Raw genomic sequence first — 14,177 nt, forward strand, 5'->3', positions numbered from 1 at the left:
CGTAACTCGGCACAATATAAATATGGGCAGATATGCGTGACAGGCTTGCTTGCTTATATGAACTAATTACATAATTTTTAAATTTATTTAATTATTTAGTGTTATTTATTTTTTCACGTAGAGATGGGCAAGGCCCAACATGAGAGCACTTGGACGAAAAATTTCTCCCACGAGGTCCAACAAGTCCGTGAATCCACGTAACTGAGCCCATGAGCCGACGGTTCAGATGGCAATAAGGTGACTTCTCGTATACCGGACCACAATATCCAAAAGCCCGATGGAAAGGAAAGCGGCCAAAACCCTAGAATCGCCTCCCCCTTTTATGTGACCGAAGCCAGCCGCAGAACGAAGTGGTAGGAGCAAAACCCTTGCGAGAATGGTAACCCTAGTCTCTCCTTTCCTCCTCCTCTCTTCCTCATTTCTCTCGAACCGTACTGAGCCGTGATCTCTTTCTCGGCAGGGTATCGATCTCGTCGCCGGTGGCCGGAGCAAGAAGGCCAGGCGCACCGCGCCCAAATCCGACGATGTCTATCTCAAGCTCCTCGTCAAGGTGAGATCCAATCTGCTCCAAGCCGATTTTTTCTTTCTTATCTTAGTCTCTTCTTGTAATCGATTCAGACTGTGAGGATTTCGATCTTTTTCTTTGTCTGATGGATTCTATTGGGCGGTGTTCTCTGATCAGCTCTACCGTTTTTTGGTGCGGAGGACCGGGAGCAAGTTCAACGCCGTGATCCTTAAACGGCTGTTTATGAGTAAGATCAACAAGCCCCCAATCTCCCTCAAGAGGCTCGCAAAATTCATGGAAGGAAAGGTTTGAGTTTTTCCTTCATTTGTTTCTGGAATTCTTCTTGTCTTCGTTTTGTGTGTTGATTTTCTTGGGTTTTTTTGGATCAGGACGATAAGATTGCGGTCATAGTGGGGACTGTGACAGATGATAAGAGGGTGTATGAGGTCCCAGCAATGAAGGTGACGGCTCTGAGGTTTACGGAGACGGTGAGGGCTAGGATTCTTAAGGCTGGTGGAGAGTGCTTGACCTTTGACCAGCTCGCTCTCCGTGCACCCCTTGGGCAGAACACGGTATGTATCGATCTAACCATCGCCCTAAGTTGATTTCATTTGGTCTTCTTTGTCATATGGTGTGTGTGAAAATGGCAGTGTCGCATATTATAGACTTGGTTTTCTTATTCTTAGTTTGATAATGTGGGCGATCGCAACATTCGCTTCGTGTATTGTGAGGTTCCGTAGATACTATCATAGTTTGGAACTGTCAGTGATCATCACAATGTATACAATGTATATGGGTAATTTTACAATTACTGCATCATTTAGAAGATAAACTGTCCGTGGTGATTCATAGGTCTGTACGTCTCATTCTCTCATGGTCGACCATGGATTGATATAGAGGTCAATGAGGGAAGGACATTCCTTATTTTGCCTCTGTTGCAAGGACTTTAACTTCTGCTGAGTGGTCAAAATGAAAACAACAAAAAACAAAAAAAAAGGAAGCACCCAAGATATCCTTTAGAGTAGGTTGGACCTCTACTCTATTGAAGAACCCACACATAAGTTAAAGGGGTAAGAGAGCCCATTCAGGGGAGAAACTGGTGTAGAAATCAAATATGATGAGGGTAAAAGAGCCCATTCAATATAGAAACTGATGCAAGAATCATTGTGGATGAAATTGAGCATCAAGAAATGAAGTCTTCTTGCTGCCTCTTTCATTTCTCATGAAAGAGGAAGTTATTTCAGCAAAACTTCCTTTGGGTGGTAGTTTCCGGTAGTTCCCCCCTTCATAAGCTCCTTTGCCAGATAATTGCCCTTATATAGTCTCTTGTATGGGTAACAAGTGGCTAAACATTGTTCCTCTGAGGATGATACATAAGCAATCAATTAGATCTTTGCTGATGTGGTGTTATCATCTGCTTATTATAGTTGGTCAATGAGCTATAGTTGTAGAGAGATGAGCTTGTATCTGATAAGTGGGATTTAAGGATCTATAGTTTTGATGAATAAATAGTAAGCATTGTCAAGCGATAGTTCATGTTCTCTGTCATGGTCTAGAGTATTTTAAGTACTTGTGAAATTAAAAAGAACCGCTAATCTCTCCTCCTGATACATCAAGTGTTATCACCTATTGAGACATCAAGTAGATTTAAAATGCATTGTAACAAAAAAAAAGTGTTTTGGAATGTAGTTCACAATCGATATCATTGATCGTGCTTCCAATGTTTTAGAACAGTTCAAACTGATTTGATAATTATTGTGTCATGCTATTGGTATTGTTCACTGCATTAAGTAGGAAATCCTTAAAACATATTATTTCTGGTTTCTAGGTGTTTTGGACAGCGAGGTTCAATTTTCGATGCGGATATTTAGTGTCTATGTTCCGTCATTCAATTTGCACCGATAAGATTGGGTCTTCTGTTTTACTAGAAGGGTTGTAGTTTAACTCTCTATTTTGACATATACACACAGAATATAATATTTTTACTATAAGAGTTTCTATCAATCTTAAGATCTAGGAATGATTTGCAGCTATGTCCTGTTTGGTTATGGTTTCAACAAAACGTATATGTTAACTTCTTATGGCTCTTTTTTTTTTTTCTTTTTCATGCAAAGATTGAATCCAATTTTTGTTCCCATTGATGCTCGTATCAAACCATGCTACTGCTGTAATTATTCGATGATTATCTCATTATGTGCATCTCTGAGGCAGCTTTTTCACTCATTAAAACTATATTTCCTTAGGTTTGATGATATAATAGCTTCTAAGTTTATCTAGATTGGAGATTTGATGTTTGCATTAGTTAGAAGCTGGAATTATCACTCTTGTTTGGAGGGTGAAGTTTGGAAAGTTTATTTAGATGTGAATAAGGTCTTGCACTGTTATGTAGGCATAACGTTTGCTTGCCCCATGTCTTAAGTTACTTATAATATGTTCCTAGTTGTATTTATTAGATATTTGCCACCTCAAATTTTACGTTCGAACTGTTGTCATTCATTTGTGATTTTCTTGTCATGGTGCTTTAAGCAATGATGATATTGTCTTAATCCCAGCTCATTATGAGACCTTCCAGAATATGGAAATCAAGGAGTAAATACCATGTGGCAGTATCTGAGCAAAAATATATTATTTGATTTTTTTGTATTTAGATTATCTTGTGCTGTTATATTTTGATTTATTTTGACATTGTCTAGTGCTTCAGTATGATGATGTTTAGATCGTTGTTTTATTTTTTTCCTTTTCTCTTGGTGTATTTATATGTGAGGAAACCATGTGCATTTTGTCTTTGTTTGTAGATTTGTATTTTTAGTGGTCTTAATCGATAAGTCTTCTTACGTACCATTCAACTTTGTGTGCCAATTGCTCTTTGTTGATATGTTGGTTGACGATGTCATTGTGTCATATTCTTGGAGGAATATCACAGTTTTTGCTTCTTGCTATGTCTTCATGAATATTTTACATTTGATTAAATTTTATGTAATTTTAAATGAAGATAAGAAGAGAATTCTATATATGGGGTGATAGGTAGTACTCCAATGGGTTATACTTGGCAGGTTGTGCTGCTTTAATTTTATGCATTGGAACTATTACTGAAAAATACGGGGCATAAAGTTCTGATGGAAGCATATACCTTCTCAGCAGTTGTCCTATCAATTTGATATATGCATAGCATTTTATGGAAGTTGAACATTTACCATCAGCATGTTATGATTGTCTGTCATGATTTCAAAAAATGCGTGTATTGTCTAATCCTAAATAATCTTATTGTTCTTACAGGTTCTCTTGAGGGGTCCGAAGAATGCCAGGGAAGCTGTGAAACACTTTGGTCCGGCCCCTGGTGTGCCTCACAGCCGCACAAAGCCTTATGTCCGTTCTAAGGGGAGGAAATTTGAGAGGGCCAGAGGAAGAAGGAACAGCAGGGGATTTAGGGTTTAAGCCTCATCCTAGTTATTCCAAGGGCAAACCTAAATGTTACTATTTGAGTAGCAAGTATCGTCTTTCTATGTTTGGAATATCTTGGTACGTTAGGACATGGGAAAGTGAAGTGACGCTCGACTTTTCTGTTCATTTGATTCAACGCTTTAACCGTTTACATCGTTATTTATGAGAAATTTTTGATGGCTTGTTTTGTCGTCAAGTTGGTGATGGCATGTGTTCTGTGACTTTGGTTTCAGAAACTGGTTGAGATTGGCAATATAAATCACCACTTGCTATCTTAACAAAGAAAATTTAATCATTTTTGTCAACACATTTATATGCTAATGGATCATCAGTTGAATCCGAGCTGGTGAATTTCTTTTCTTAATGAAGCAGATTTGTGGTTCCTGTTCAGTGTTGATTAACTACTTTGGTTTGAGTGCTGCAGTGAATGTTAGCAGTTCTTGCTAAGAAGATTTAATACTTCAGAAACGAGTCCTAATAAAATTAGGGGTAAAAATGTTGATGATTTTTGAACATGGTTGCTTGATGTTCTTCCATAGACTTAATCTTCAACGTGATGGTACATCTTGAATTTGGAGTAAAATCATTTTTATCAGATGAATTATGCAATTCTTATTTGCTGTCTTGTGGAAGTGCGACCCAATTTTTATGGTCATCACTCTATATTGCCGCTGACACCGTAATCACAAGAATAAAGTTATGATTTTTCTTGGAATCCAGTTGCAGATGTAAAATGGAGTTCCAAAGTGAAGAGTTTATAAAACTTAAATTGAATGTCGTTCAAAGGGATATCTCCTCTTGATTTATTATTTTTTTATTAATTTTTTTTATTATAAAAATTTATAAAGATATATATTTAGTTTCATATTGATTATTTATTATGAAGATCTTGAATATTTATATATGATCAAGAACTTCAAATAATATCTTTCAATTAATCTTTTTGAACAAGACTCTAAAAAAAATTAAGCTTTTTGTATAGGGATGGTATCAAATAGGGTACCTATAAATTTTGTCATATCGATATCTAAATCTGTTTAAAATCTAATTACGCAAATTCATCTCAAACTTGGTTATGAAATCATCTACAAATCTCAAACCTATCCCATCCAAAATTGGTATATCTGTCGGGTATCTGGATATCTGAACCTGCCTGAGATAATAGAACTTCATAAATTAAAAATTTTATGGCCAAAATAGAATCCTTTAGATCAAAATCCAAAATATCAGACTTCTACCAAGACCATGCTCTCAAAACCTCAAGGAACCAACTCACACTGCCACAAATCCCACAAAATTTCATATGCTCAAGCAAAAATCCTGGAACCTAAGAACCCCTCTGATCTCCCTCGGGTACTCTACTTTCCCACATATCTCTAAAGAAAGAAAATGAAATGAGAAGAAAAAAAAATGAAAAGCTAAAAAAAAATCATCAATGTGAGAAAAAATTTTATTTTTCAATTTTTCTCACTTTTCTTTTGTTTTTCTTGATTTTTCTTTTATATTTCTTCTATTTTTTCTCTATTTTTTCTATAGTCTCAATCAGATGGGAGCCTTGGAATCTAAAAAACCCCTCCCATCTCCATCAAGTGCTCTCCTTTCTCACGGATCTCTAAAGCAAGTGAATGAAATAAAAAAAAAAAATCAATCCATGTAGAAAAATATCTTATCTTTTGATTTTTTTTTATTTTTTCTTTATTTTTCTTGATATTTTTTTTTTTGATTTTTTTTCTATTTTTTTTCCATGCTCAGGAGTCTCAATCTGATAGGAGGTTTGGAGTAGCCGACAGAGAAGCTTAGATGTTGGCTAAATGACTGGCAGTTAGAACTTTATGTGTTCATATATAAGTAGGTTAGGATAGTGGATATTTGAGGAATAAATCTTAAATTCATCTAAAATTTGAATAGATTTTAATTTTAAATCTTAAATTCATCTCAAATTCTATTAAGATATGTTTAATAAATCTTATTAAAATTTGGAATGGATGAGATACCCAGAGAAATCCGTCCAAATGCCATTCCTAGTTTTGTGGAATCATCTGCTGCCCAGCAGTACACAACATTTTATACAGCAGAAACTGACGTTTTCTGACTTGCAATTTCTTGGACCCCGAGGGAAGGCACAGGAAGGACAAGCAACAGAATATCATTTGATCATATATATTACTTGATTGATGATATGCATAACAAAAGTACAACACATTGGGATTCCTGTGAGCTGCGTTATAGATTGGCATCATAAATATCCCCCCATGTTTTGCATGTGCAGATGCATTATTATTTTGAGTGATTTAAAAATATATTATTCCGTAAACACAATAAAACTAATGCTTCCATTAAAGAGAAGATAGTATTTATCGATTGTTTAACGGGAAAAAAAAAAATCATCCAAACATACATTCTCTTTTGATAAGTTGCAGAGACATTAGTATCCCAAACCTCTATTAGATCTGGGGAATTATTTTGTCTTTTTCTTTGATTTAATTATAGCCCCTTCCTCCTTCCTATGTTTGCAGGTTCCTCTGTCATCAAGTGCCACTTCTCATGCAAAAAGATCACTACTAAATCAAAACATATCGTCACAAGCCACAATCTCGATAGTCACAGCTGCATCCAAATGCCCGACATTATACCCCTGCTACTAGCTACTATTTAGTGGATTCCATGGAAATAAGGCCAGAATAACACACCACATAGTCTACTGATGCCACCAGGACAGAAGCCTAGCTATGTCCAATATGATCACCAAGTACAACAACGATGAAGAACAAGTACTTTCAAGACAACTCGATGCTTGGCATAGTTTCCTTATCAACATCCACCGAAGATGATTTCATTCGAAGAGACCCCACACCAGATCAGAACTTACGGATGAAGTCATAGATGTGATCGGTGATCTCCTGCGCTTTCTCCTGGTTGATGAAGTGAGCAACTCCCTCCATAACAACTACTTCCCGAAGGAGCGGAACATCTTTCTGAAAGCCACCCTTGTGGATATAGTCCTGCATGAGTGGGGGGTCATGGTAATTGAGATCCAGGTCTCCGATAATAAACTTAGTTGGCACTTTTATTTGTGCTCCTGTCCACGGTGCCGCAAGCTCCCAGTTTCTGCAAGGAAAATAATCCCAGCTATCTTGTAAAGTAGTCCAGTTAGATACTCCTAATGTGAGCACGCTCACCAAGTGTCAACACCAGATACTTGATATTAAACAACAATACCAAAGGGAAAAACAATACCAAGTACATTGGATCTATTAAGTATTATTCAATTATCAAATTGTTGATGTGCGAATCTTATTATTTTTCTACCAACCATATATATTTGCTAAAAAATATTTTCATATTCATCATACTGCTGTGTGTGTAGATAATTCTTATTGGGCTATAATGCTCGTACCACTCCTTATCTTCTCCCTCTAGAGTTACATAATATGAGCATAGCAAGTATTCCAAATAACATCATGGTATCAAGGAACTTAACGCCTTCAAGATCAAGATAATAAGAAGTTGAAAAGCTTGGTCCCACCACATGAGGCATTTTTCTGATACAGCCATTTTAATCAAGGTTACAGATAACTTACAAGTCAAGACATCGGTAGTAATTGATCGGCCCAGTAAAACCAGACTTTTCAAATTTGCTTGTGAGATAGTTGATGTCCTCTTCTGAGAGCCAGAAAGGCAATGGAATCTGCTCGTTAGGTGAACACCAGCCTTCCTTAGGCATGAAAAGAGGCCCTGGATTGCGATATGTGAAAAATTTCCTGAGTACCGTCGCAGTTCCAAGCCGAGCAAATTCTGCTTCTGCAGCTCCATGTTCCTATGGCAATATTATCAGATACGTGCTCAAACAAAGAGTTCTACTGATTGGGAAAAAATGAAGCACGGATAACCAATAAACTCGATATTTGAAAGAGAGGGTGAACTCCAATGAGCAAGTCATGGTAAAAGAGTGTTTATGCAAAAATAAAAATACAATAAAATCACCAAGATCAGCTGCAAATTGCCACACTAGCAGTTGCCCTGGAACTTTATCCAGCGGTGACCACTGCTACAGGTATGTCGTTCTTCATACTGTACCACAGATTTTACTCCGTAGTTTTCCACGGATCTATAGTTACTCTTCTCCAAAGTCCTTGCGAAGTCCTGGCAAGAAAGACCTCAACCTTGAGGAACGTAGGCAAAGAGAGAATGGAACAGCATGGGCACAAGACTGAAGGAATGGATAAACTGTTCACAGCATAGCCTCCCAATCAAGGGAGAATAATCTTATATACTCTTACAGGCTGTGTCTATGTACTCCCACAGAGTGGTATTTAGGCGAAAGAAGCACCACAGTCCATGGATGATAAGGTCTTCCTTCGAGCGCCAATATTGCAGTCAAGAGCTCATGGCTCGGCATGTGAGGTATTATCCGCTTTGGTTTATGACCATCTCTGAACTTCAGTGGATCTTGGTTATTTAGAGCCTCACGGTTTTATCCTTTAAAAGGTGAGAAAAATGGTCCTTTTCTATGTAAGCTAGATTTTCTCTTGACTCCAACCAATATGGGACTAATGATGCCTTTTCTTCTATACCACCACGACAGTTCTAATTTAGAACTATGTAAAGAGTTTCCTAGGTATTTGACATAGATAACTATGAGTGCAGGTGCTCCCACGGTCCCACCCTTGTTCACAAGGAATAACCAACAAACATGCTTATTATCCATTCAGAAACGTATGCGTATGAGTAGCCATATCTCAAGAACCAAATTTTCTAATATGAACAGAGTAAACAAACGGACCTGGAATCTAATGATGTAGTACTCATCTCCATAAGAAGCCCGAACGCGATCCAAGGGCTTCGCAGCTGGGTTCCGGGACATAAACGGCACGCTCAAGTTCACCAACGCTTTCACCCGGTCCGGCCTAAGCATGCACAGATGCCAGGCCACGAACGCCCCCCAGTCATGCCCCACCACAAACACCTTATGTTCAAACGCTCAAAAATATAAAACTTATCGCCAACAACAAAAAAAAAAAAAGAACCTATTATTATTATTAGATAAAAGGATTGTAACCTGAGAGAGGGCGAGGGTGTCGAGGAGGGCGACGAGGTCGCCGACGAGGTGGAAAACGGTGTAGGAAGCGACGTCGGGCGGCGCGTCGGTGTCGCCGTAGCCGCGGAGGTCGGGAGCGATGGCACGATAGCCACGGGCGGCGAGGCCGGCGATCTGGTGGCGCCACGTGTACCAGAGCTCCGGGAAGCCGTGGAGGAGGAGCACCGGCGGCCCCTCCCCCTTCTCCGCAACGTGCATCCTTATCCCGTTCACCTCCACCGTGCGATGTGAGATCCCCGAAGCCCCCTCCATCTCTCTCTGTGTCTCTCTCTATCCTTGTCTACGGGCAGGTAGATTAAATATAGCCCTTCAAACGTCATTGTCATTGTGGACGAGCTTCCATGCATGTGTTTTGGTGCATCAACCTCCGTCCCATTTTGAAAAAAATGGTATTCTCCATCGTCGGTAGAAGTTTGTATTCCGTTAGTTATCCTACCACGGAGGATTCTGTTCTCTCTCTCAGGCAGCACTATTCGATCAAAGAAGGTGGTTGTTTAGGGGTGATTGATCTGTTTCGATTCGCACGACTTCGGTAAGACGGGTTCGTAGATTCGCGTTGCGATGGAAGCCATGTTTTGGACGAGGATGTTTGCAAGGTTGGAGCTCGCTCGCAGTCACCTTGACAATTGCCGAGTAAATGCACCAAGTTGCGGATGTCCTCTGCCACTCTGGCGTAAAGAGGCAAGTGGCAAATTGGCAATTTCGTAGCTTACCATTTTATTTTTCTACCATCTAATATTATCTAATAATATTTTTTTTTGATAGAGATCCGGCTAAAACAAATCAAATCAAATCAATTAATCTAAAATTTATATTTAATTCAATTCAAAATATTTGAACTCAAAATTTAACTCGACATCATACAATACTTAATAAAATTTAGGTGGTTAAATATACTCTACCAATGTTTCCATCTAAAAAAAATAATTTGAAATCAATCAAATATTAAAATTCAATCTTAAATTTAATTTGATAAAAAATAATAATATTTGAAATCGATTTAATTTAATTTGAATATCAATCAAGACATACTCGAACTCAAGTTTAAAATTGGATTCAAACAAAGATCATAATTAAAAAAATAATATAATATAATATAATATTTTAAAATATTAAATAAAAAAAATATATTATAAATAAATTATAATATTATTAAAATATATATATTTAAGTAAGCTTGTAGATTTTTGAATTAAGCATTTTGCTAGTTGAGTTCTGTTGGGTATAAAATACCCTCAGCCGAAGTTCTTGACAGGATTGACCATTCCAGGACTCCTCCGGCTTTCGATTGCAGATGGTATCTCTCCGGACTTCTCCAACAGCCGGATTTCCACAGTGCTGACTGAATTCCCCCGACGGACGAACTCCCACTGCACCACCCGAGCTCCTTCAACATGAGTTCCCCCAGTCATCTATTAAGCCGCCCCAAGTGTTCACTGAGCTCCGCCACCAGCCGACCTCCTACGACTATCAGCTGTTCTCCGAATCCCTTCCAGACTTCTTCCAGCCAGGTTCAACTCCAATCCGAACTACCCCGGACTTCGTCAACGGCTGAACTTCCCCAACGGTAGATTCCTACAACTACCAGATTTCATCCGGACTCTTACGGGAGCCGGACTTCGCCCCCGACTCCTATTGCAGGTGGACTTCGCCCGGGCTCCTACGGGAGCCAGATCTCGTCTCCGACTCTAGCTGCGGGAAGACTCCGTCCGGACTCCTACGGGAGCCGGACCTCGTTCCCGACTCCGGCTGTAGGCGGACTTCGCCCGGACTCCTACGGGAGCCGGGCTCCGCCCACGACTTCACTTACAGGTAAACTTCGTCCGGACTCCTACAGGAACCAGACTTCACCCACAACTCCAATTGCAGGAAGACTCGGCCCGGACTCCTACGGGAGCCGGACCTCGTTCCCGACTCCGGCTGCAGGCGGACTTCGCTCGGACTCCTACGGGAGTCGGGCTCCGCCCACGACTTCACTTATAGGTAAACTTCGTCCGGACTCCTACGGGAGCCGGACTTCACCCACAACTCCAATTGCAGGAAGACTCAACCCGGACTCCTACGGGAGTCGGATCTCGTCTCCGACTCCGGCCGAAGGAAGACTCCGTCCGGACTTCGTCCCCGATCTCGACTGCTGGAAGGCTTCGCCTGGACTCCTACGGGAGCCGGGCTCCGTCCTCGACCCCGGCTACTGGTAAACTTCGTCCGGACTCCTAAGGGAGCCGGACTTCGCCCCTGACTTTGATTGCAGGTAGACTTCGCCCGGGCTCCTACGGGAGCCAGATCTCGTCTCTGACTCCAGCTGTGGGAAGACTCCGTCCGGACTCCCGTGGGAGCCGGACCTCGTCCCCGGCTTCAACTGAAGGAAGACTTCGTCCGAACTCCCACGAGAGCCGGACTCCGAGCTCCTCTTAGGCAGGCAACTAGCCACCCCTCTCCGCCAGACACTCCAGCCGGACTTCGGCCGACAAGTCTGGACCCTCTAGCAGGCCACAGCAACGGCCACGACTCTGCTCCACTTCCCACGACGGATTCTGCGCGGCTCTGTCACTCCCTGGCGGGCCACAATAATGGCCACGATCCTGCTCCACTTCCTGCGACGGACTCCGCGCGGCTCCATCACTCTCTGGCAGGCCACAATAATGGCCACGATCCTGCTCCACTTCCTGCGACAGTTACCGCGCGATTCCTCTATCCTCTGGCAAGTCGCGACAACAGATGCCGCTCCACTCCCCGCGGCAGACTCCACGTGGTACGTTTCGGTGATAGCCACGGTTCCACTCTACTACTCTTCGCAACAAACTCCTCCTGATCATGGGCAGCCCACTGTCAGACGGTTACAAACATCGCTATCAGTCTGTTGCTTCCTCCGTCTATAAAAGGGGAACCTCAGATACGTTATTCTCTAAGCTCTCATTTTTACCTAGAAACTCTGCTAAAATTTTCGTTCGAGCACTCCATTCTTGTTGAGGCAGAGAACTGACTTGAGCGTCGGAAGGTCTTGTCGGAGTAATCCCACCTCCGGTTTAGATTTCTTTTGCAGGTCTCGGCAGCGACCGCGACTCCCTCGACTCCAGCTTCTTCGATGCAGACGGATTTTTGCACCAACAAGTTAAATTCAAAAAACTATTCTATTTGAGTTAGATTTGAGCTTGCTAATAATCAAATTGTATTAAGTTTGGGTTTGAATCGAGTTCAAGTACTTTAAAAGTTGCTTGATTCATTGATATTTTTTTTTTATATATTTTTATTGATAAAATATTATAATGATCAGCCCACATCAAGTAGAGTTGTCGCTGTCGTATCCATCCCAGCCATGGGTGACATCAAGCCATCTAGTAGGTTTTTCCTCAGCAAAGAAATAGCTTTATTGTTCAAAGGTACCAACCTTTCAAGCTAGGAAACTTTTTTACAGTTACCTCAAGTGATCAGTATTTAAATATCGTCTCCATTAAAATTTAGAGGATTACAAATATGCATGAAAGAGCTTGGTTGTTTACTGCCTGTAAATACCTGCACAAGCTTTTGATCTCCTGTACACATACAATGTACTACTATCGTAATAGTAGTATCTTTCGGGGGGGATCCCCCTATCGGCCATCTTTTGTCACGTCAAAATGTTATTGGACAGATGTAGCACCAGCGCGATGATATTGGAGAGATATAGTATTAGCGCGATGATGTGGGTGCAAGATGAGGGGGGGATAATATGATAGTGAGATACGGATTAAAAAAAATGCCCGGATGATGTGTAAAAATATTATTATAATACTAATTGAAAATAGATGAACACAATCTCAATAATAAAATCAAAATCGATATTAAAATTAAAAGTAAGATTGAAATCAGACTGCCAAATCTCAGATGTCGATCCAAAGGATATCACGACTCAAACTTCTTCCCCAAAGATCTTTAACCGATCCTTGCTCCTAAGCATATACCATGCTAGTGACTATATATAAATATTCTGGAGAAAAATTAACCCCCTCGTAGTCCCATCGAATCATGATATTTTTCAGTGAGCCACATCTCTGCAAATAGCTGTCTACATGAGATCGACTGGGTTCACATCAAATCATGCCATCCGATGGCGCATGATTGATCCCTGAAGCCTACTTTTTTTAATCTTTGATTTGATCGCCGCATCTAATAACGTCCATTCAAAGCCTCTAAGCAGCTGTCAAGTCAGACCAATGGCTTATCATAATGACTTCTAGAGATCTCTCTACGGTCTGATCATATCATCCTATTTAAATATGAGGATAGTCATGAAAAAAACTATGCTACCTCCAAAATTTTTAATTATCAACTCATGACATTAATGAAGATGACCCAATGTACTATAAGGTGACGCCACTCATCAATTCAAGCAAATCAAAAGGGTCAGGAGTGGTGCTCAAGAACATAACGAGGGGTAAAAAGGTTCTCTACGACCTCCCCACTCTCCAAGGCTCCCACTCTACCTATAAAAAAGTAATCTGTGAGCCCCTAAAAGGTATGTCTCTTTTTCTTCTCATAAACGCTCGCTCTTTCTCTCCTGCTACGACAAATCTGATTTGAGCATCAGAGGGTTCCTATTGGAGCTAACTTCGGTCGAGATTTTTTTTGTAGGTCCAACTGCCGTCGACCCACTAGATGTTGCCTAGCTTCAGCACTTTCGGTCCAAGATGGATTCCAACCGCAACACTAGGCATCCATTTTAGGATAAATAGTACTGATCTATTTATCGATAATTAATTTTAATTGGTCATGTGTGTAGCTTATGTGATAAATTATTTAAATTTTAGATGTAATTTAGAAATGAAAAGTTGGTGGGGTGTTTTGGAAGTCTCACCCCTTGTCCTCCTCCTCAATAGAGCACCATTTTTTTTCATTGAGGTCGACGTGTAGCGGCAAAGAGGCGAGCGATGGAGGAGGCAGCATGCCATAGTGAAAAGGCAAGTAGCAAAGGAGGAGGAAAGGAGCAGTATGTAGTGGGGCTCCGAGTGGCGAAGAGATGGATGGTGGAGGAAGAAGGTGATGTGCGATAGTAAGAAGGCGAGCGGTGTATGAAAAGGAAAGAGGACAACATGCGGTAATGGGGAGATGAGAGTGGATCTAAATGATAGAGAAAGAGGAGCAATGGGATGGCAT

The 14,177-nt window shown here is 40.7% G+C and overlaps 2 protein-coding genes and 1 non-coding gene across 5 annotated transcripts; 2 read left to right on the forward strand and 1 right to left on the reverse strand.

Moving 5' to 3' along the window:
- Nucleotides 1-240: 240 nt before the first annotated feature.
- LOC105039870 (large ribosomal subunit protein eL18x) lies at nucleotides 241-4,150 on the forward strand. Its single transcript, XM_010916182.4, has 5 exons — nucleotides 241-379; nucleotides 461-550; nucleotides 683-811; nucleotides 895-1,077; nucleotides 3,782-4,150. The coding sequence occupies exons 1-5, from the start codon at nucleotides 377-379 to the stop codon at nucleotides 3,938-3,940; spliced, it is 564 nt and encodes a 187-aa protein (XP_010914484.1). The 5' UTR covers nucleotides 241-376; the 3' UTR covers nucleotides 3,941-4,150.
- On the forward strand, nucleotides 3,024-3,127 carry LOC114913952 (small nucleolar RNA snoR69Y). The gene has a single exon (XR_003800080.1). It is a non-coding gene; the product is annotated as a small nucleolar RNA snoR69Y (small nucleolar RNA).
- A 2,341-nt stretch (nucleotides 4,151-6,491) lies between the features above and the next one.
- Nucleotides 6,492-9,677, reverse strand: LOC105039871 (epoxide hydrolase 1). Of its 3 annotated transcripts, none has more exons than XM_010916183.4 (4): nucleotides 9,006-9,676; nucleotides 8,730-8,912; nucleotides 7,528-7,763; nucleotides 6,492-7,054 (listed from the first exon to the last, which is right to left on the reverse strand). In XM_010916183.4, the coding sequence occupies exons 1-4, from the start codon at nucleotides 9,294-9,296 to the stop codon at nucleotides 6,805-6,807; spliced, it is 960 nt and encodes a 319-aa protein (XP_010914485.1). In that variant the 5' UTR covers nucleotides 9,297-9,676; the 3' UTR covers nucleotides 6,492-6,804. The 3 variants fall into 3 exon arrangements, with proteins under 3 accessions (XP_010914485.1, XP_073106656.1, XP_029118780.1); XM_029262947.2 differs by lacking the exon at nucleotides 6,492-7,054 and adding an exon at nucleotides 7,931-8,089 and having other exon boundaries at nucleotides 7,628-7,763; nucleotides 9,006-9,677; XM_073250555.1 differs by lacking the exon at nucleotides 8,730-8,912 and having other exon boundaries at nucleotides 9,006-9,677.
- Nucleotides 9,678-14,177: the final 4,500 nt, after the last annotated feature.

Source organism: Elaeis guineensis, chromosome 1, assembly GCF_000442705.2.
Source record: "Elaeis guineensis isolate ETL-2024a chromosome 1, EG11, whole genome shotgun sequence".
NCBI classification, from domain to species: domain Eukaryota; kingdom Viridiplantae; phylum Streptophyta; class Magnoliopsida; order Arecales; family Arecaceae; genus Elaeis; species Elaeis guineensis.

Bases quoted from the DNA above. Each gene is read 5' to 3' on its own strand.
- LOC105039871 (XM_010916183.4), bottom strand. From the start codon at position 9,296: ATGGAGGGGGCTTCGGGGATCTCACATCGCACGGTGGAGGTGAACGGG. The intron at 7,764-8,729 runs GTCCGTTTGTTT...ATATTGCCATAG, and splicing joins ACTACATCATTAGATTCCAG to GAACATGGAGCTGCAGAAGC. The intron at 7,055-7,527 runs GTAAGTTATCTG...TTTTCCTTGCAG, and splicing joins TACTACCGATGTCTTGACTT to AAACTGGGAGCTTGCGGCAC.
- LOC105039870 (XM_010916182.4), top strand. The intron at 551-682 runs GTGAGATCCAAT...TTCTCTGATCAG, and splicing joins ATCTCAAGCTCCTCGTCAAG to CTCTACCGTTTTTTGGTGCG. The intron at 1,078-3,781 runs GTATGTATCGAT...TTGTTCTTACAG, and splicing joins CACCCCTTGGGCAGAACACG to GTTCTCTTGAGGGGTCCGAA.